The sequence below is a fragment of the Cinclus cinclus genome, chromosome Z (genome assembly GCF_963662255.1).
Source record: "Cinclus cinclus chromosome Z, bCinCin1.1, whole genome shotgun sequence".
In the NCBI taxonomy this organism is placed as follows: Eukaryota; Metazoa; Chordata; class Aves; order Passeriformes; family Cinclidae; genus Cinclus; species Cinclus cinclus.
The window spans coordinates 68448981-68470287 of NC_085084.1; the positions used below are offsets into that span (position 1 = coordinate 68448981).

The 21307-nt window shown below is 39.6% G+C and overlaps 1 protein-coding gene across 1 annotated transcript in view; it reads left to right on the forward strand.

The window, feature by feature from the left end:
• The first annotated feature begins 614 nt into the window (after window positions 1-614).
• The window catches only part of LOC134056825 (chondroitin sulfate proteoglycan 4-like), a 33024-nt gene continuing 12331 nt past the window's right edge, over window positions 615-21307 (forward strand). The window contains exons 1-6 of the mRNA XM_062513720.1: window positions 615-708; window positions 5463-5626; window positions 6214-9771; window positions 10623-11093; window positions 11899-12075; window positions 17908-18106. Of these exons, the coding sequence (XP_062369704.1) occupies window positions 615-708; window positions 5463-5626; window positions 6214-9771; window positions 10623-11093; window positions 11899-12075; window positions 17908-18106 (4663 nt within the window). The remainder of the gene's footprint in view (window positions 709-5462; window positions 5627-6213; window positions 9772-10622; window positions 11094-11898; window positions 12076-17907; window positions 18107-21307) is intronic.

Genomic DNA, 21307 nt, shown 5'->3' on the forward strand with positions numbered 1-21307 from the left:
AGTGGCATGGTAGGGTTGAAATGGCAGTGTTCAGTCATAGGCTGGGTTCGATTTCAGAGGTTTTTTCCAGCCTAATTGATTCTGTGATCATCTGTTTCTGAAACCATCGTTTAGTCTACCTGTAACACGTTTCTTCCCTAAAGCAGCGTGATGTGTTTCTTTATGGACACCATGCAAACACTCTTAGGGATGAAGATGCTCCAGCCAGGAGAGGGGAAGGTTTGGGGTACCTCAGAGCAGCCTCCCACTGCGACAGGCAGGCCACGGAGACAAGAGGGTGTGAGTGCGTGAAGGACCGACAACAGCTGTAACCCACACGTGGGCAGGTCGCAGCCGAAGCACACCCCACCGCACAGCGGAGAAGGGGGCCCGGGGCTGTGGGACGGCCCTGCCCCGTCTCCCGTCCCAGGCCGCTGCTCCGGGCGCGAGGGCGGGGCGGCGAGGGGCTGCGCTCTGAGGAGGGAGGGAAACAGGGGAGGAGGGCGGAGGCCATCCCGGGACCGCGGGCGGGGAGCACGGGCCGGGGCGGTGACGCTCCCCGCCGCTCCTCGGGGCTGCGCTGCGGCTCCGCCGCCGCCCGCGCCGGGGGAGCGTGGCCAGGCCGCGGCTCCGGCATGGCCGGCGCGCCCGCCGCGCTGCTGCGGCCGGCGCTGCTGGTGCTGCTGCTGCTGGTGCTGCTGTTGGCCTCCGGCCGGCCCGCTCTCGCAGGTAGGGCCGTGGCGGGGCCGGAAGGCACCTGCGCCCGCGGGGGAAGGGGCGGCCCGACGGCGCTCGGGCTGCTTGGAGCGCTGCAGCGACTTGTAGCCGGTGTTCCCGCGGAAGCAGCGGCCCCACGGGGAGTGCCCCGGCCCGGACCCCGTGCCTGGGCCGACAGCCGCCTCAGCCCCTCGGCCGGGAGCGAGGGCGGGCAGGCGGCCGCACAGGTGGTGGGACAGTGGGCATTTTGTGAAGGCGTGGTGTTCTCTTGCCTTGGAGCGAAGGCCGAGTTGTCTGCTCGGGCGTGAGCCCGCCTTGTGCCTGCTTCCCCTCCTAATACCTAGACGCTGAGACTTGACATAGCTAGTCTAGGAATGGAATCGTGGATGCTTTGCAAGCAAAGCAGATGTAAACCTTTTCCCTCCACCTCTTATCATAACTGTAAGTATGTCGTGAGGAAAAATGCTGAGGCATAAACAAGAATATTCCCTGCAATTCCTTCCCCTGCTCTGGTGTGTGTGTGAACTAGTAGCCCCCATAATAAGTGTCAGCCAGAAACTGCAGGTATCTGGGTTTTAGCATGCAGCTTCAGCTGTCTTGTGCCTGGCTTTTCAAGACATGCCAGTCACCTCACCAGCAGTGATCCACGTTAAGGTGCAGGTCTTGGGCAGTCATCAAGACCATTGAAACAGGCAAAAACTTGAGTGCAAATTCTGTTTATTCTTGAGATGAAGTTTATGATTTAAAAATATTTTAAAAACTATTGGATCAACACACAGTTGAAGAAGTGTGGTTTTTCATTCACATTCACCCACCTTCTATCCCTCACTGCAATCCCGTGTGAAACAAACCAATCTCTAATGTTCTTTATAGATGTTGGGTGGCCAGTTTCTGTGATGGTGCGAAATCGGTTTCTCTAGCAGAGAAGACTGGTTAGAAATTAACTAATATTTAATTGTAACCTTTAAAAAGTAATTTTTACTTCAGAATTAATGAAGAGATTAATGAAAGGACTAAGTTCAGATACTGTAAATGAAATACACCAATCTTTTCTTTTCATGAGAGGATCTCAGTGCGTGGAGCTCTTAAGTGATGTTTTTGCAGTTTTGTGAATGAAGACCCGGAGCGGATGGAGGGAGTTCTTTATTCCTTATAGAGATGTCTCAGACATATCAGGGATTGTCAGAAGATATGAGTGCCACTGAAATGGCAATCTCTAGCAGTAGTAGCATTGTCATAAATGACACGACAGAGGGTTTTGTGGATATTACTAATAGTGGTGTTAGGCCAACCAGTGCTTTATGACTTGCTGTTAGTGTCCTCTGTCCCTGGCACTGCAGGCAGTGCAAGGCAAAGCCAGATGATACATTTCCAAACCAGCTGGTAGGGACACAAGCCTGCTTCTTGTAGGTGCTGTGATGCTCTGCGTGAGCTGCCTTCAAGTTGGGTTTTGCTAGGCAATATGGATTGACATCACTACCAGGAGGGCTTGTCAAAATCCAGCTTTCTTCATTTACTCCAGGTGCTATTAAAGCTATAACCTCCCCCAGAGGTAATCTAGCAAAAGGGAATAAAACAGCCAAGGGCTGGGAAGGAAAAACACCCACAAGCTTTTTATAGGCAGTGCACTGAAATTAGGTCTGAACTGGCTTTCTCAACTCTTTAGTTTTCAGTGAGTTTCTGTGATAGAACCAGAAAATAACATCAGCACTTTCATTTCATGTTCAATGCTTTAACTACAGGATTGTCTTTCATCTGGAAGTCACAGAATGCTGTGGTGTGGAAGGGACCTTTAGACATTGTTTCTAGTGTGTAGATGTAAGGTGGGGATATTCTTCATTGTGTTACATTAAAGGTGAATATAAGAGGCTTTTACACTGTTGTAGTGTTTGATTTACCCTCAAAATCTCACTGAATTTTACACTGAGAAAGTGTGAATCAACCCTGAGAATTCCCTTTTGAATAATTGCTATTATTTAGCTTTAAAAGTCATTCCCAGTGAATCTGGCAGCTTTGTTTTCTACTTCCATTTTCCCTGTGTCTCTTATATGCTGTCGGTATCATCTGCTACCAGCTTAGATAAGCTGACAAAAATGGAGGAATATTTCCTCATTATGAAGTGTCCTATTTTGATTCTTTGGAGGGTTTTTTTCCCCCCTCTCATTCTGCTGCATTACTTTTGCTATTTGTCCTTGTAGCAAAGCTTCATTAACCCAACTCCTGTTTATGAAATACCATCACCATGTTTTGGAGAGTGTAAGATTTATAAGCAAACCATATTATGTATTCTGTGGTAGTGGTGATGTTTTTCAGTCTCAGCAGTTGAATTTGATCTTATCTGTGATGGAGCAAGAAATGTGTCAAAAAAAAAGTTAAAAATATGGTTGTGTCTGGCTGTAAAAGAAATCGTGCCAAGGCACTGTAAGTGGTCCAAAAATCTTGTTTACTGATGGATCAGTGCCTTCCTGTTCCACCTTCAGTGAAGGATTCTGACTCTGAAGAGTTTTATGGAAGGCAGAAGGTTTAACTTAGGTTTTCTTTTTTCTTTCCAGATCATAAATGGTATTAATACCAAACTGTTTCCCAGTGGTGCTCTGCTCAAAATATTGACTTTACAGCTTCGTTCTAGTTATTCTAAATGGCTCTGAGTAATCCATAATCTCTCTGCTTAATTTCTTCCCCCAAAATCCAATGTATGAATTAAGCATAATATTAAAAAAATCATAATTATTTAGCCTCTTCTTTCCTGTCTTATTAGTTAGTCCTGGCTTATTTTGGGGATTTGCCTCTGGTTGTGTTATTCCAATACTTGCTTTAAAGAGGAGATCTTTATTTACCCCACGGAATAACATTTTTATGCACAACAAAGGGCATAGGTCTTCTCAGTGTATAAATTTAATGTAAAACCTACAAGGTGTATTTGAGCTGTTTGATGAAAGCTTCTTTTGAGCTAGAAGCAAACTGCTGGCAAAGAATTCCTTTTTGTTCCATTTGTGATCAATTTTTCTAGGCACAGTGGTAACTCTTTCTTTGGAAGAAATATGTGTATTTCAGTAATGTAAGGATCTTTCCTGTGTTTCTCTGGGTACTTAATATTACATAGTTGTTGGCTGTGGGGTTTGCTGAAATCTTGTTCTTGGGAAAGCTACCTAGAATTCTTATATATCCTATAGCAAATTTTTAGAAACTATTACGGATTGTTATTTTCTGAATGAGCTGCTAAATGTGGTCTTTGATTTGGTAGTCTGTACAGAATCCAGTTCAGAGTCAGAGTTAAAGCCACACTTTTTAAGTTGTCAGAGTGTATTAGATTAAACAAGGGGAAAGCTAATGTAGGAACCGGAACATTTAAACCTCAAAAGTCCTCTGCAATAATTCTTGATTTTAGAACAAGAAAATTATTTCAGAATGATGCTAAAAACTGCAAAATAAATATTTTACTTTATCTCACAAGCTATATCCAAACAGCTGAAAGCATCATAAACTTTGGCAAATGGAATTTGAAAATAGACATATCTGGGGAAAAAAAAAATGGTCAAGGATCGCTTGAAGGAATCAAAGCTTTTACTAAATCCTCCTTAAGGACATCAAGAACAAAAACCCTGCAGAGCGTCTGTGCTCTTGATTAAGTTACTAGCATGAAAGAAGCACTCAGAAAGGACATGGCTACTGCAGAGAAGCTAAACTAAATGGTGTTTACTGCTAATTGGGATGATTCAAGTGACAAAGATCAATTTTGGAGGAGTCCATAAGATTTCTTTGAAGAGTTCTTTATGAACCCCTTGGAGTTTTTCTTGATGGGGGTGGGCAAAGTGGCTGAGATTTAGAGTTTCAAAAGATTTTTATGAAGTTTGCTGCCAAAGGCTTTTTAGTATTCATTATAGTATTCATTTAGTATTCATGCAGGGCTTTGTTTATTAAGTAATTGATTAAATAGGAGGAGTGGAAGGTGACTGATAAATGTTTTTTGTGTGTCGTAGGGAAGTTACCAGCAGCGTTTTGGAGGATTTGGTCTTAGGATCTGTGCTGTTCAAAATAGTAATAATGGGGATGGTAAAAGCAGTGAGCAGTTGCACTTACTGGTGTTACTGTTCCTCAGAGCAGAAAAGAGGGGAGGGGACAATGAAGGAGGCTTGTACAGATCTGAGTTTACTGGCCAACAGGATGGTTGGGGTACTTGGAGGTTGCATACAGGAAACAAGAGGGCATTTTTACCTGGAATAGAGGAATGTAAACATCTGAAAATGACACAGGTGGCAGGAGACTTGTGGATCTACTCTGCAGAGATGGCATAGATTGTCTGTGTTGGAGGTGTAAGACCATGTTTTAGATGAAAATATTTCCAAAGAGAAATGAGAGAAACACTTCAGAGAGAAATTCTTTATCCGCTACAAAATAGACTAGGTGTGACAAGCTCAGTAAAATACCTGAAACAAACAAACAAAAATGAAGGAGTATTTGAAATAAATTATTCCGTTTAATTGCATGCTTCTTACATTTCCCAGTCATCACTGTTGGAGATAAGAAAACTGGACTGTATTCATCCTTTGTCCATTCTGGTATGGCTATTGGGCTCTTATTAAATTGCTTGGACTGGTGAATTTGATATCTGAGATTTATTTTCATTTGTATGTAAATAAGTATATATAAAATAATATAAATTGTTTTCATATATTTAGGTATGAATAAGAAAAAGAGATTTGTGTGTGTGTGTGTGTGAGAGAGAGAGATTCAATTTCCTATTTATTGTCCTTTATTTTTTTCAGTATCTTTTTATGGTGATAGCTTTGTGGAGCTGAACATGGCAGAAGCATCCCCTCAGACATCCTTACAGTTGCAGTTTCAAACCAGCAACCCACAGGGACTGCTTTTCCTTGCAGCTGGGAAGACTGATTATTGTTTAATGGAGCTGCACTCAGGATATGTACAAGTATGCTTTACAGCTGTAGCTATATGTAGCCTGTATTGCTCAGAGCTTTTCTTAAGGCTGTTATCTATACCAAGATCTCTAAGCAAGTTTCTGTTTAAAGAAATGAAAAAGTCACTTAATATAGTTGTTAATTTCAAAGTACGGCTTTTATTTCTCACAGTCATATTGCTATAGCCTTTGAGATCTCCAGTTTTTAAAATCAAGATCACTGTGTTGAAAGCATGAGATTCAGTAAAGGCAAAATTTCAAATTTGATGATGTTAGCATTACAGAAAGCGCTTGAATCTGAGTAATTGTTTTCCTGCAAGTTAAGTTGTTGAAAGATCACTTTCATTTGGGCTCGCAAGAGTTGTTGTTCCTAGCAGAACTGTCTGAACACCATTCCTGCTTCTGCAGTTACTCAAGTGCTTGTGATGGCAAGTAAACCCATACAGAATTTTAGTGGGATTTGATTTTTTTCAAATACATTCTGTAAGTTATATGCTTAGTATGAAAAAATATGAAAATTAATGTATTAACAATGTATAATGTATGATTGTGAAGAATATCACTTTGGATTTTGATAGTTAAAATTCTATCTCTTGCAGGTGAGAATTAACTTTGGTGCGGGAGAGCAAGTACTGCATTCTCAGGAAAGATCTGGGCTGAATGATTTGGCTTGGCACCTGGTTGAACTACATCATGAACAAGATAATGTCACATTGGTAATTGATAAGCATGATAGAACTAGTGCAAAAATGCCTGGAATTCTTTATGAATTAAACATTGATTATGGATTCTACATAGGTGGTACTGGTAAACTTGATGTTCCCTACCTTGCTGGAGCACTACCCAGTTTCCGAGGATGTATTGATGGTGTATCATTCAATCAGCTAGACATTCTGATGCCTCTGAGACCTTCTTCTGGCTTCAAAAACATCCATGAAGTTTCAGTGGGGTGCAGTGATGAATTCTTTGCAGGTGAAGAAGAACCCATTAGTTTCTTCAGTTCCAGATCCTATATTTCTTTCCCATCATGGACTGTGGATGATGAGGGAATCTTTGAGTATACTTTACAAACTTCAGCTGCACGTGGCTTACTACTTTACCACCCTGGTCAAGCAGGAGATTTCATTGCAATGGAAATGGAAGATGGTTTAATTAAAGCTTACATTGGAAAACGTAAAAGTAGAACCCATCTTTCTTCTAATAAGTCAGTTAATGATAGTCACTGGCACTATATCAAACTGAAATTTACTGCAGAATATTTACAGCTAACATTGGATGAAGAAACTGTGAAAAAGTCATTACCTCCCCTGAGTAAGTTGCCACTTCTGAAGGGATCCTTCTTTGTAGGTGGCGTAGATGACAGCGTACGATCAGAAGTCATTAAGTTAATCTCACTATCTGGGAAGTATGCAAGAGGAGGATCCTTCAAAGGCTGCTTAAGAAACCTGAAAGCCAATTCAGAAAAGAAGTCACTGAAGAATGTTCTAGTAACTAAGGACATTTCAGCTGGATGTGAGATGAAGAGTTCTTTTAAAACAAATCTTTCTTTAGAGACAGCTGTAAAGAACCCTTCTGTGAAAGCAGCTCCGGTATTTGCCATTTCCCAAGAAAGCTCCATTTCTCCAGACAAGGAAGGCAAAAGACACCTTTTAGTTCTGAGTAACTTGATTGTGCTAGAGGGTGAGCAAGCTTCACTTGAATCTAAGCATATTAAAGTTAACTTAGACTTCCAGAAATTAGGAATTAATCAGTCACAAATTATTTTTGATATAAAGGAGCCTCCCTCTCATGGACACTTGAAACTGAATGTTGAACCGTTGCGAGAGATAAGTACATTTACTCTGCAGGATGTGTGGCAAAGGAGGATTTTCTATGTCCATGATGGGTCTGAGGACACTTGTGATTATTTTAATTTCTCAATTTCTACCAGCAGTGAGAAGATTGTGTCACTATATTTGCAAGGAAATGAGCAGCAAATGTTTAGCATTACTGTTACTCCAGTAAATGATGCACCTGAGATCATACTTCCCGAGGGAAACTTGCTTCTTCTCTTAGAGAAGTCAAAGAAGCGTTTGACTCATGACCTGATAAAAGTTCTAGATAAAGATACAGATTCTGTGGGTCTCAGACTTTCAGTCCTTGGAAATCTGAATGCAGATGCAGGATTTTTAGAAAATTCAAGGCATCCTGGAAAAGCTATCACTACTTTTTCTAACGAGGATTTAAGCAAAGGAACTGTTTTCTTTGTCCACACAGGTGTCAAGAACTCAAGGATTGTTCTCAGGGCAAGTGATGGTGAGAAGGTGAGCAACACTGTTGTGTTGCGTGTCATGGCAGTTCCTTTGGATTACAGAGTTGTCAACAACTCAGGAATAAAGCTCCTCCAAGGTGTTACAGCTCTTATAAGACCTAAGCATCTGGCAGTCGAAACAAATGTCCTCCAGGAACTGGAGATATGGTATGAGATCACAGAGCCACCTCACTTTGGTCAAGTCCAAGGGCAGCATTCAAGGGGGATATGGAAGGAAGTCAGCTCTTTTTCTCAACACTCTCTTCAGCGCAGCAGGGTGAGATACTGTAGCACTTTTAAAGATATTCAGCAGGAAAACGTTACAGACCAATTTAAGTTCAAAGTTAGCATAGGAAACAAAATCAGTGAAGAGCACACATTTCCAATCAAAGTGAAATGGTTAAGGTACAGTCTGTTGAAACATGCTCCTCTAGAAATTGAAAAATCAAAAAAGAAGTACTTGAATTCTCATAACCTTTTTGCTGTAGTTGCAGATCTAGAAATACCTGAAGATGAGCTTCATTTCAAACTTTTGTCCCTACCAAAGAATGGACAGATACTGCTTAATGACCAACCTTTGAAAAAAGAATCAATCTTTAGCCAAAAAGATGTTACTGATCAAAAAGTGGCATATGAATTAATCAGCCAGTACCATGAAAACTATGATTCATTTAGATTTCTCATTTCTACCAAGTATCTGGATTCAAATTTCTATGACTTTGAAATCTACATCAAATCAGATTTCAGAAACGTTATTTTGACTAACAATGGCCTTAATGTTACTGAAGGGGAGGGAGAATTAATAACAAGCACAAAATTGTTTGTGCAAACAGCAGATAATAAAACTTTACAATACAAAGTTATACAATTTCCTAAGCATGGGAAATTAAAACTTACTAATTTTTCTGGTTCATTTGAGAATAATGGCAATCTTACAACATTCACTAGTAAAGATATAACTGATAAATGCCTTATGTATGTGCATGATGATTCTGAGACCATGTTTGATGAATTTCTTGTCAGAGCTTCCAGCAGAGATTCAGGAAAGGGGACAAGCTTTGATCCAGAAGTAGAACCTTTTTCAGTAGAAATTAGATTCTATGTTTCTGTCCAGCTGAAGAATGACGAGAAGCCAATTCGCGTGATTGATAAGATATTTGACATAGTGAGAAATGGTCAGCGATTATTAACTTTGGCAGATCTTTGCTATCATGATCCTGATTCTGATTTTGATGATGGACAGTTGCTGTATACTAGACGTGGTATTTCCAATGGGGACTTGGTGCTAACAAATGATACTTTGCATAGACTCTACCAATTCAAACAAGTGGACCTGGAGGAGAAACAAGTCCTGTTTATACACCATGGTGCAAATTTTGGGCGTTTTGTGCTTTTTGTGACAGATGGAAAGCACTATACTTCCTTGCTTCTGGAGGTTAATGCCACCAATCCTTACGTTAGGTTGGCAAACAATACAGGATTGTTGGTTCAAAAAGGGAAAGGAGAAACTATTTCAACAGCTAACCTAAGTGCTACTACAAACCAAGACATAAGAAATGATCATGAGCTTATATATGAGATACTCTCTTTCCCAAAATATGGAAGAATATATGTGAATAATGTATTAATGGATTCCTTTACTCAGCTTGATCTGATAAAGGGGCATGTCACCTACAGACATGATGACAGCAACAACCTTATTGACACATTTAACTTTACAGTCCATGCTGGAGATGTACATCTGGATGCTGGACTACAGGTTCACATATATTTGGAAAGTCATCAGCAGCCACCAAGGATTGTGAACAAAAACAACCTCTTGGTTGAAGAAGGAAAACCAGTTAAAATCAGCAAAGGAAAACTTCAGGTAGGTTAATCATGTTGTCCATTCTTCCAATCTTGTAGCAAGTTTTCCTCACTTTTTTTAGCCATTGCAGTGTCTTTAGTTTGTGTCTTCTGTTCTTTAACTCGTTGTGATTACCACTAATATGACTGCATTCTGGGTGCTTCATTCAGGAGAGACTTGCACTAGCACGCTTCTATTTTTAGGAAGGAAAACTGATTATGTTAAAGATTGCCCATAGTCTTTGACTCTATTATATATTGGTACTTAAGAAAATTATCATTTGGAGATTCTGCATGTGTATATTTGTTTTAGGTGTAGCAATTATTTGTACTCCATGTAATGTTCTTAATTGAGCTGGTGGAAAATGCCAAGGAAGAAAGGGTTTTGTTTGATTTGATTTGGAGCTAGCCCATCAAAATTGTTTGAAAGTTGCATCCAAAATTTTAAAAAACAAATCAAGTCTCAAACCTGAGGCCGTTTCTGTTTGATTAGTTCTTCCCTGCACAATTTTTGTGTGTAGCCTTCCAGTAACAACCGCGAGAGGGCTCTGGCTGAACGTTGCTGAGATCCTGAATACCTTGTTTCAGGCAGGGATCTGTAGCTGTAGGCCAGTAGTTAATTACACGCAGTACGTTCCTTTTCAAAACTTACGAATCATACTTGGGGTTACAAAATGGCTCCCATGTCACCTTTGTTTACCATGTGTCTGCTTAAAGTATTGTATTTTTGTGGGGACTGTGTAACCCACCTAAGAAGTGCCAGTTTAGTTAGGTAGACAAATCCCAGAATTAAAAGTGAAAAATTCAGAAGAGAATTATAGAATTCCTCCCACTCCCATTTGAATAATCTTGGGATATGTTCTTAAATTTAAGGTTGTTCGTGAAAATAGTTCTCCATCTGAGATTGTGTTCACAGTAAGACAGCCTCCAGTTCATGGATACATTCGGAAGTTTTCCTCAGAAGAAAGTTATCTCGGTTCTGACCAAAGGCCAGCTTTGAGCTTCACACAGCAAGATGTCGATGAGGGCAAAGTTCAGTATGTGCAGACAATTTCTGGCCAACTAGATGACCATTTTTTTCTGGATGTGACCAGTGGTGTCAGAACAGTGACTGGAATAGAGATCTCTGTAGACATCATCCCCAGAATGATTCCACTGGAAGTGCAGAACTTTACAGTAATTGAAGGGTGCTCAAAAGCTCTGGTGGAAGACTATCTAAAAATTTCTAGTAGACACTTTGCAGGACTCAGCTGTGAATTCATTTTAACTGAGCAGCCAAAACATGGGTATGTTGAAAACTCTCATGTTCCTGGAATAAAGTTAGCTACATTTACCAGAAAACAGGTAATGCCTTTAGATCTTATTAGATGTTGTCTTGATTAATTATTTGCTTTATTGAAAGCTGCGGGATTTTGTGGGAGGTGGTGAGAGGCATGAATTTGTGCTTTATTCTGGCCTTGAGTTGAAGATCTTTTTGCTGTTTCTAGCTGGTCATTTGGAGTGGGAAGGAGGCTGCCTTGTGGTGAACCACATCATTTCCTTGATGGCACTATTGGCACAGGCTAATGTGCTATAACCACAGTAGACTGATGGGTCACTCACATTCAGACAGAGTGGCAGATACTCTGGAGATGTGAGGCTGTGGGTGCATTTTGAAAGAACCAGAGAAAATGGTATGTAGATTGAACAAGTAGAAAAGTGGGGGAAAAAGCAACTTTTTAGGTAATTTCTTTGCACACAGTCACTATATGCACAATGTGCTAATTTTCAGTCATTAGGTCCAAGAAGCAAAATGGTATCATAGGTCACCATCTACTAGTACTGTGTTCAGCTTATAGATTCCTGGAAACATTGTTAAATATAGTGGGGTTGGATTTTCATTTTTCCTCTGGGAGGAATGAAGAATGCCAAGACTGGCAAGATATTCTGACTAAAGGAGTGGACAGATAATCACTAAAGTTTACTGTTGTGAATGGAATAAAGATAGAAGTACAGTCTGATACTGCTGCATAAGTAAAGTTTTAGAAGTCATAGAATGTTAATGCAATAAATACAGACAGCCATGACTAGCCATGACTTGGGATATTTTTCAGTGTGACATTTATTTTCTTCAAGCCTCTTTAGTTTTTCAGCTTGGTATATTTTTCAGGTGGAACAGGAATTAATCTACTATGTTCATGATGACAGTGAAGAGTTGATGGACAGTTTTACTGTGATAGCAAATAACACGGAGTTGTGGAAACAAAGTTTGCCCCGAACTGTGTTTATAACTGTTACTGCAGTAAATGATGAAGCTCCTGTTGTAAAAGTAAACAGAATTCTTCAGGTATGTTTGTCAACGTTTTGAAGTGTTAATATTAATCCCATTAATTCTGATGCCATTTAATGCACCTTCAGTAACAGACTATTAATTAGGTTTGTATCTGGTAGGATTGTCAATATAATATGTAGTAGTATTTGGATTTAGAGACATTAATGCTAATGAGCGGAGGTGGTACATAGAATATTTGTGTTTAGGAAGATTTTAGCTGTGGAGAACTCTTTCGGCTGCTGTAAAGTTTATCTAGAAGGCTGAATGAGCATTATTTTAATTTAAATTTACTTGAAGTCTCTTGGACTGTTGGAAACTTGTGAGGGTGGATAGCTTGGTTGTTATGTTTTCACGTTGTTTGCTGTGGTGTCTTGAGGACTGTTAATGAACATGTAACTTAGAAAAGTACCAAGAATAGTGGTGATGAGGATGTCAACTTTTCACTATTGTTTTTGCACAGCCTTCCAACCTCTTGCCATGAAGTGTACTAAAGGGTCAGACCTGGTGAAATACATTCTACTGCCTGCTCCTGTCCAAATGTGCTACTGGGATGGGACAAGAGAGAATTTATTATGTGTTGGGTATTTTTTGCACAAAATAGGAGTGCTCCCCTTTTCACAAATTGCAAATAAGATAATGCAATCTGTGAAAATATAGGGTCATCATAATATCAGTCCAGTGGCTGAAACTATTACTGTGTGATACTGTGAGCTAAGAAAAAACACATTAACTTTTTTCTAACTGCCATCCCCCCAGAAAATCCTGAAGAAAATTTTAAAGTTGTTGACTAATACTACCTTTAGTTTTTAATAACCGTGGCTGAATTTTAATCTACTGATCTTTGAATAGTTATCTACCACTAGTGCATTTTCAGATTGAGTAATTAATTAATTAGTTTATTTATAGTATTTAGACCAGGACATATTTCTATAGTATTAGTTTGTGTTACAAATCAAGAACTCAATAAACCAGAACCATTTTAGTAAAGACACTGTGCCCAAAAAGTTTCCACGTATAAAGACTTCTGATCTGAGATCTGATGAATAAGAACAAATTAAGTGACTCCAAAAATCAGAATGAATTGAACATGGGTCAGCTAATGAGCATGTCGTCACAGTAAACCAGCTGGAAGACATCAAGGCACAGAAGGTATTTAGGAATCAGCTTGGAGGAAGCTAAACAGGATATTTTGAGACTGCAGTCATTCCCAGTACTCTATGATGCAGTTTATAAATGGGTGGTACCAAAACATGCTTTTTATTTTATGTAGTTAGTTGTATGGAGAGGGAGAATTACTGTAAAGATGATTATAACCTTGTGTTATGTATTTAGTCTTTTCATGTGCGAAAATACATAAAATAATTTTTAAACTAGCTGTAGTGGTAGTACTGTGAAGCTTCACAGTGACAGCAGATAAACTGCAGATGCCCACAGTAGAAGATATCCCTGTGCAGACACTGCTGGCAGAAGGGCAGACTGCCTTCACAGGCATTTGGGTAGCACATAGCAAAATCTTCCCTGGTTGAAATAATTACAGTCATACTCCATAGACATCAGCACACAGTAATCTTTGTCTAGTCACAGACAAGAGAGCACAATCTTCAGTCAAGTTTTTCTGAGTCTCTGTTCTCGTGCATTGCTGGCATTAAACTGCTGGCATTGAACTGCTGGAATTGCAGTCTGTTAACAGAACTAAGGCTGTGCAGTGCACTGCAATGCAGCTTATGGATTTTTCTAAAAATATCTGTCAATCTAGGCTTCCAAAGAGCAGGGATAACAAAGCTTCACCTACCCAGAGTTAGTCCCCTCTACTGTAGAGGCTCTCTGTGTTCTGGAACCAGGATGCTGCCTTTGTGGTTGTGGTTTTGCGAATCATGCACAAGCTATTGTTGAAAAATCAAGTTTGTATTGTGAGTGGCTACCAATATATACACATATGGTATATTCATGTGCAATATGAAACAAATCTGGCAGTCAAGTTATCTTCTGGGAGGAATACGCTGAGATGATTCTTCCTCAAATCAAACCTGCACATCCTCAGTAGATGGTAGAAAATGTCTTGCTAAATACTGAGATGAGATGGGCCTTACTGTGTAGGGTGATGGTGGCTGGCACTATGTTCTAGCCACAGTCTATGCTACTCCAGAACATTGCTAATGGTAGATACTGAATAAGAGACAATGTTGCTTTTAAAAACTCAGTAGCTCTTTTATGTATTTTGTAAGGTTGGAAATGTATAAAGCATAAAATAAGTGACCAGTACTTTGGAAACTGAAGTCCAGTAGAACTGTTTGAGTAGGCTGAAGTTTAGGACCTCAGAAATTTTGCAGGTCACAATGTAAAGAAAGAGTCAGAAAGAAATGCTGAATGATTACAAAAATTGGCTAGGATATGGCATCTGCTGCTGAGAAGTAGCTTATATGAAGGGGTGCATTATGTGGCCAGTGATGTTGGTGTGGGCATATGGAAGTTAATTTTGGCCTTTGTCATGGGCTTCTATCCAAATGCAAGAAATTATTGGGCGTGTGCACACATGCTGAATGAGTCTAACTCTAGCTTCCTCACTTGGGAAACATCAATAGCATCCCTTCTTCAAACAGCCTTGTCTGTTGCTATCAGCATTATGAACACCATGGAGCGAGTTTCAGGGTGACTGATATCCAGCCATTTTGGGAATTCTCTGGTTTTCTCTGGTTTTTCTCTAGGATGTGGAAGTAAATGAGGGTTTAAGGTGTTTTGGTTTTTTGGTTGGTTCCCCTCCAGCCCTGCCTGCCCTTTCTCTTCCCCTCCCCCCCCCCCCCCCCGAATTTATGACATTACATCATTACGTGTGAATTACATCTGAGATACAGAAAGTTTTACTGTCCTGAGAACTTCTGTAATGCATTTAATTTAAATCCTTTCCATTGCAATAAATTCATGAGATGGTTTTTTTTATTTAGAAACTTAAATTACCAGCATTTTAGATACAGTTTCTTAAAATTTCCAAGGTTCTATGAACATCTTATTCTTCTGTAATGGGAGTGGGTGAAGGAAATAGGATGTTTCGAAGAAAATCACTATCCTGGCATTGTATGCTGCAATTATATGTGTTTAAATGCATGGATAGCAATGCTTTGAAATGACTGTATCCTCCTGTTGCCACAAGAGGGCTATATTTTCCTAGAATTAAGTTTTTAAAAAACCCTACAAATTTAAAGTGATTATTTTTGTTGTTTTCTCTAAATTGCTCTCTAGAGTGTTAAAAGTTAAAATGTGAACAGAGTGTCTGATAGGATATGTGGCATGCAAGGAGATACTGATGAACTGAGTCTTGTAAGTAGAGCAGAATAAATTATTTCACATTGGCTAGGTCATTAACTTTTTTGTTGGACTATGCCTGTGGAAGATGCTAGGCAGATGAAAAATAAGTGTCATGCTACATCCTGGAAGTTCAGATACAGCTTTTGTGCTGCACTTCAAGGAGGTTCTGATCTCAGATATGAAAAACAGGATGTACAATTCTTGCTGTGTTCTCAGTGTATTTGCTTCCCTATGGTTCTTTTCAGCTCTTAGATCTCCTTGCATTCCTCAAGGATCCTGTTGCAGGCCATGTATAGTACTTAAAAAGCATTAAGTGGTAGGTAGTGTTCTAAAGCATTAAGTGGTAGGTAGTGTTCTGGAACAACAGAATTAAATACTGATATTACAGAAAAACCCCTTTTTTCTATAATTAGAAATTATTTTTTTTCCTTTAGTAAGGAAAATAATTTTAACTTAGTGAGTAGTTTGTAATAACATGTCCATTACAATTTCTTATATTTTTGCATATTCTGTATGTGACCTTTTATTTTCTGCATAGAATAATTATGCAGGTGCTACTGATGATGAATTAGGTCTCAGTACAAAACATGTGACACTGATGTGCTTATTTGATGCCACTCACTAGGTCACCCTGTGCTGTTAGTTGTTGTTCTGTGTCGTGTCATTCTTTATCAAAATTTAATATTAATAATTACATTACAGCAAAATATAGATTTCAGGGGAGAAAACTGTGTGTTAGTTGAAAGGTATTTTCTATTATAAACTTACTTTTCAAACTTCTTCTGATTAGAAAAAAAAATTGAACTTCATTTTAGTATCTCTTTTTCCATGGCACATATTTTGTGACAAAATGTAGAATGAAATCTTTCCTCTGTTGAAGTGTGGTGGCACAAATTTCAGTCTCTTTAAAGGTTTTCTTTTATGGTTCGTGTTAAAGAGTAGAATTAATACTTAGTGAATTATGATTGCTAATTTTTGGCTTTGGCAGAGGTAAAATGCCTTTTGTTAAGGATCATTTGTCCTCTTCAGCCATTTGGTGTGATGTTAGTATCAGATATTTGTTAAGTGTACTAAGAAGCTAGGAATACAGGAAGGAGTGATGCAATGTGTGTTTTGAAGCTCAAGCTGAGCTTATGTTCTCAGGATTTTATGCTATGTTATGAACTGTGCATGGAAATAATTGATACTGATGTAATGAATATTTTAAGAATTTCACTTCAGGTTGAGATAAATATGTATTGCACAATTGGCTGTACTTCCAAATATATACAGCAGAGATGAAGAACAAAATGGGCTATTGCTTATCCTTCCCAACAAGAAATTATCCAGTCAGATAGGGATGAAACCCAGAGAGCAGTCTTTTCTGCTTGAAATAAGGGACCTTAAAGATCATCTAGTCCCAAGTACCCCGTCATGGTCAGGGACACCTTCCACTAGATCAGGCTGCTTGAAGCCTTATCCAACCTGGTTTTAAACACTGCCAGGATTGTGGAATCCACAGCCTCCGTGGGCAACCTGTTCCAGTATTTCACCACCACTTTATTTCACAGTAAAGAATTTTGTCCCAATATTTGGCTAAATTTCCCCCCTTTTCAGTGTGTACCCATTCCTCCTTGCCCTGTCACTCCAGTTCCTGTCAGAGAATCCCTCTCTAGATTCCCTGGAATTCAGGTGCTGGAAGGTGTCTATGAGGACCCCACACAACCTTCTCTTCTCCAGGCTGAACAGCCCCCATTTTCTCAGCCTGACTTCATAGAAAAGGTGCTCCAGCCCTTTTATCGATCTCATGGCTCTCCTCTGGAATTAGACTTAGAAAGATCTCCAGATTTAGATTTACTAGAAGTAAGTAATGTTTTTCATACCATCTTTCTAAAAACTAGTTAGCTATTTTTCTGGAATTGTAACCTTGCAAAATGGTAGGCAGCTGTTGGAGGCATTGGTTGTTTCATCTCCCACTGGACTGAGCATCTCTGGGTTCTTTAGTGCACTAAAAAAGGGCCTTCAGTGCATTTTGCTAGAAGAAAATAGTGCAGCAACAAGAAGTGTTCTATTTGTGTTAGGGTTTGTGTTGTCCCCAGGCTGTTTTTCTTTTATCTTTTCTGCTGGTGAAAGTAGAGCATATTCAATGCCTTACCTGCTGTGAAATACATGACACTAATATTCATTTGTATGTGTTGGAAAGCAGCTCCTTGACTCAGTTATCATAATACAATATTTGTTATGTTCCTAAGAGATTGTATAATGCTTGACAAATAGAGCACTTGTGCTCCAACTGTCTGAAACTTTTAACTGGTGTAGGGTGTGTTTACTTGTGTTTTGCAAACGATTTTCTGGGATGAACTATGGCAGTGTGTGATCAGAGGTTTGGATGGACCGTAAGGAAAATTTTGTACCTGCTAGTGTTGCACAACACAAATCTTTATTCTTCCTTTTTCTTGGAGTCATGTATCGTACATCCCCGTCCCTCATCTCCTGTTGTCCCAGTTTTCTTTTGTATGCATTTTCTTTCTTTATTTATTTTTTAAATTATTTTTGCTTTTCTAGGTCTGGGTGGGTTCAGTCACAGAAATAACTATTGATGACCTCTATGCAGAAGACAAGGACTCCTCACCATCAGAACTGGTGTATTCCATTAGTCCACCTAGCAATGGGCACTTGGCTCTGAAGTCTTCTCCAAACAAGAACATCCTTACTTTTACCCAGGCTCACATAATTAAAGGGCAGCTGGTATTTGTACACAATGGTATGTGATTTCAAAAATACCACATGTGATACCAGTTCCTATTCAGTATATTTGTGTTTGTAATCCATTAAAAATCCCATTGTGAAGTCACAAAGATCTCAGAACACTTGTTATGTGAAGTGTTATACACTGGTTATACATTATCTCAAAAACTAAACAGGAAGGGGTCTGATGTCTACTTAAATGTATGCTCACTGGAAAACCTTGGTGTTCTTGGTGGTTCATTAGATAGCAGCCTTTTTTCTGAAAGTAGTTTTGCAGTAGAGGAGCATTTCCATGCATCTTTCAGAGATAGGAAATCCATTTTTTTGACTATTGTGATTGAAAATTTCCTGAAGCCTTTCTGTCTTGCTACAGTGCAGAGCTCTTCATGGACTAATAGTCTCACAGATACCTGCCATAGTGCAGTGATGGATTATGAGGTTATCGTTCATCTGTGTGATGTCCATGTCCCTTTCAGGATGTGAAAGAATTAAGCTTTAAACATTGACTCCTTCTCCTATTGTCCACAGCCAGAGATTGGGTTTTTTTGTGCACTTGAGAGAATGTGTGGGGAATAAAAGAAGTCAAGGCAGCTTAATGCATCCTTGAGTGGCAGTGTGGGAAGCCACAGGAATGAACTTCCCAGTGGGGTTGCAACCAGAAGAGGTAGGGCTTTCACGGGGTGATAGCTACCTGTTTCCTGCTCCAGCTGCATTCCTATGTTACCTCAGTTGAAAGAAGAAAGGAATTGCTACAGAAGGAATAAATCATTGTTTTGGGGTGGAGATAGAAGAGATACACTGCTCTCCTGCCAGCCCTGAGGCAGCCTGGAATTCCAGTGCTCCCTTGGGTGCAACAGTCACTCCAGATTTGTTCTGTCTCTTCATGAAGTTGAAGTACTCTGTGCCTTATGATGCACTGTCTTGTAGAATGCACATGTGTTGCTGAAATTGCTTTACAAGCAGCAGCTGGTGTGCTGTAAGTATCCTGCTCAAATAATTTGGTTAGGAAATGAAAGGTCAAGAGCATGACAAAAGTGAGCCAAGCTATTTAAATAGTTCCAGGGGAGATTTTGACGTGTAAAAAGCTCTATGATGGTAGGACAGTGGTAAATTTCAGTGTGAGGAAATTAATCCACTCTGTGTTCCAGAAAGGGCAAATGCACATCTGTAGTCTTAGAGAATGAATCTTGATTAATAAAAGTGAAAAGAAGAGAAAATTTCATTTTCCAGTGAGTGGGAGTAGAGTAAATTTGTAACATAAAATTACCCCAGGTGTGTGTCAGGTCTTGCAGCCGTACTGGCTTTGCCATCTACTCAACCTTATGGTCTCCAGTGCTTCACAAAGTACTCTGTTCATTTTGCTTCTTTGCATTTCTTGGTCAGCGATTTTCTTCTCTCCTTCATCTTGACCTCTTGCTGGAAATGTAATTGTTACTCTGGTCTTATTGCCCTCAGCCTTGACCTGGGGCCTTTCCTTATGTTGTTGCTGTCATTCAGTTTTTTATCCCTTTTCTCTACGTTTCCTCTGTTCCTTGTCATCAGTCTTACAGTGTGTGCTGGCTTCTTTGTCTCCTCTTGGAAGTACCCCCATCTAGTCTTCCTGCTCACTTGAGCCCTTTCCAAATGGAAGAGCAGCATCTTCTTGGCTGAGGCAGCTCTTCCATCCTCTGGCTACTCCTCATGGCACTATACATTTTTTACACCTGTACGTGGCAATGACTCTTCATCCTCTGTCTTTTTTACTGCCAATGAAAGTACTACCATGCTTTGCTTTTATGCCTCTAAATTAGACTCAGAATTTTCCTTTCACATTGCTCAGCCTTATGACCTACATTATGCTGCTTATTCTGTGCTGTGAGTTGCCAGTGTTTCTCTTTGCTCTCATGTTTTCCCCTTGAAATTTTTATTTATATATCCCCTATATAATACATATATTTTATATGCATAAACATATATATATGTTATATATCCCATAACATATATATACGTTCTATCACCAGCATAAATGCAAAACTAGAACACACCATTCCTTTTCTGTACCCCTCTTTCAGCATAAGAATTTCTTCTTTTTCACTCTTGCTTCACTCTAGGGTGTTCCCCTGTCACTTTTGCAGTATGGGCCCTGTACTTAAACCCTGGCAGTGCTTTTCTTAGGGCAGCAATGAATTGAGCTCTTGTTGATTCTGAAGTCTCTATGTCTTTTCGATGCAGCTTTTACAAACCCTCTTTCTGGTATTCTTTCAGTCACCTCTGATCAGATACATCTTAAAAACTTAGCTGTGATAAATGCTCCACCCAAGCAGAACTTTGAGATGCAGTTCTTTTCCTGACTGCTGATGACAAAATGTTTGTGTCAATCGAGAAGTTGACTTGCCTTAGCCGAAAAAGCAAGTGAGGCGGTATGAGCAGGTTTGTTTGGGTTTCTTTTCAACTTAATACAAATAGTAGGCTCCCAGATCCTTTTTTGAATAAGCAACTGGCCCTTTTTTTTATCAGGAGAATACATCAGAAAATAAAAACATTTAAAATAAAACCAATATGACCAGATCTTCCAGAGTTGCTTCAGCTGCCTGGCTAATATAAGGGCATTTTTAGGTATATTGGTAAATATAATCTCAGAACCCACATTTGATTCTTCTGATATGTTAATTTATAGTTAGGCAAACTATGATGATCTTTACATGAAGGTACGTGGTACTCTCTGGCTTTCAGTATCTGTATTCTTGTAGCAATATCTTATGGCTAAATTGGGCAAAGCAAATAGGAAAGCATGGTAATTCTTTGCAGTAGTTAATGTTTCACTTTTTTGTTTTGTCTTTTTACGTAATTGAATAACATGGGAAACCTTTGCTTAAAAGCAGCATGTCAGTTCTGAGACAAGTATTTTTACAGGAGTCCACTCAGACTCCTGGAGGTATTTTGCTATTGCTTGTGCCAAAGTACATACAGGTCCTAAGATTAAAGGGAAAAAATGTGGATTTATTATGAGTACACATAGCCTCTGAAATAGTTTAAGCTGTGACAACATACCTTCTTCAGCAAAGCTGAAGTGCAGCAAAGGGGCTAGGGAAACAACCCAAGAGTTTATTCAGACCTTTAAATATAAAACAAATTGAAAGAACATTCTAGTTTCTTTTCTCCCCAAATTCTTTCTTTGCCAATATGTGACTACCCAAGTGCTTTGGACCCTCCTAAGACATAAATGAAGTTGGAAATC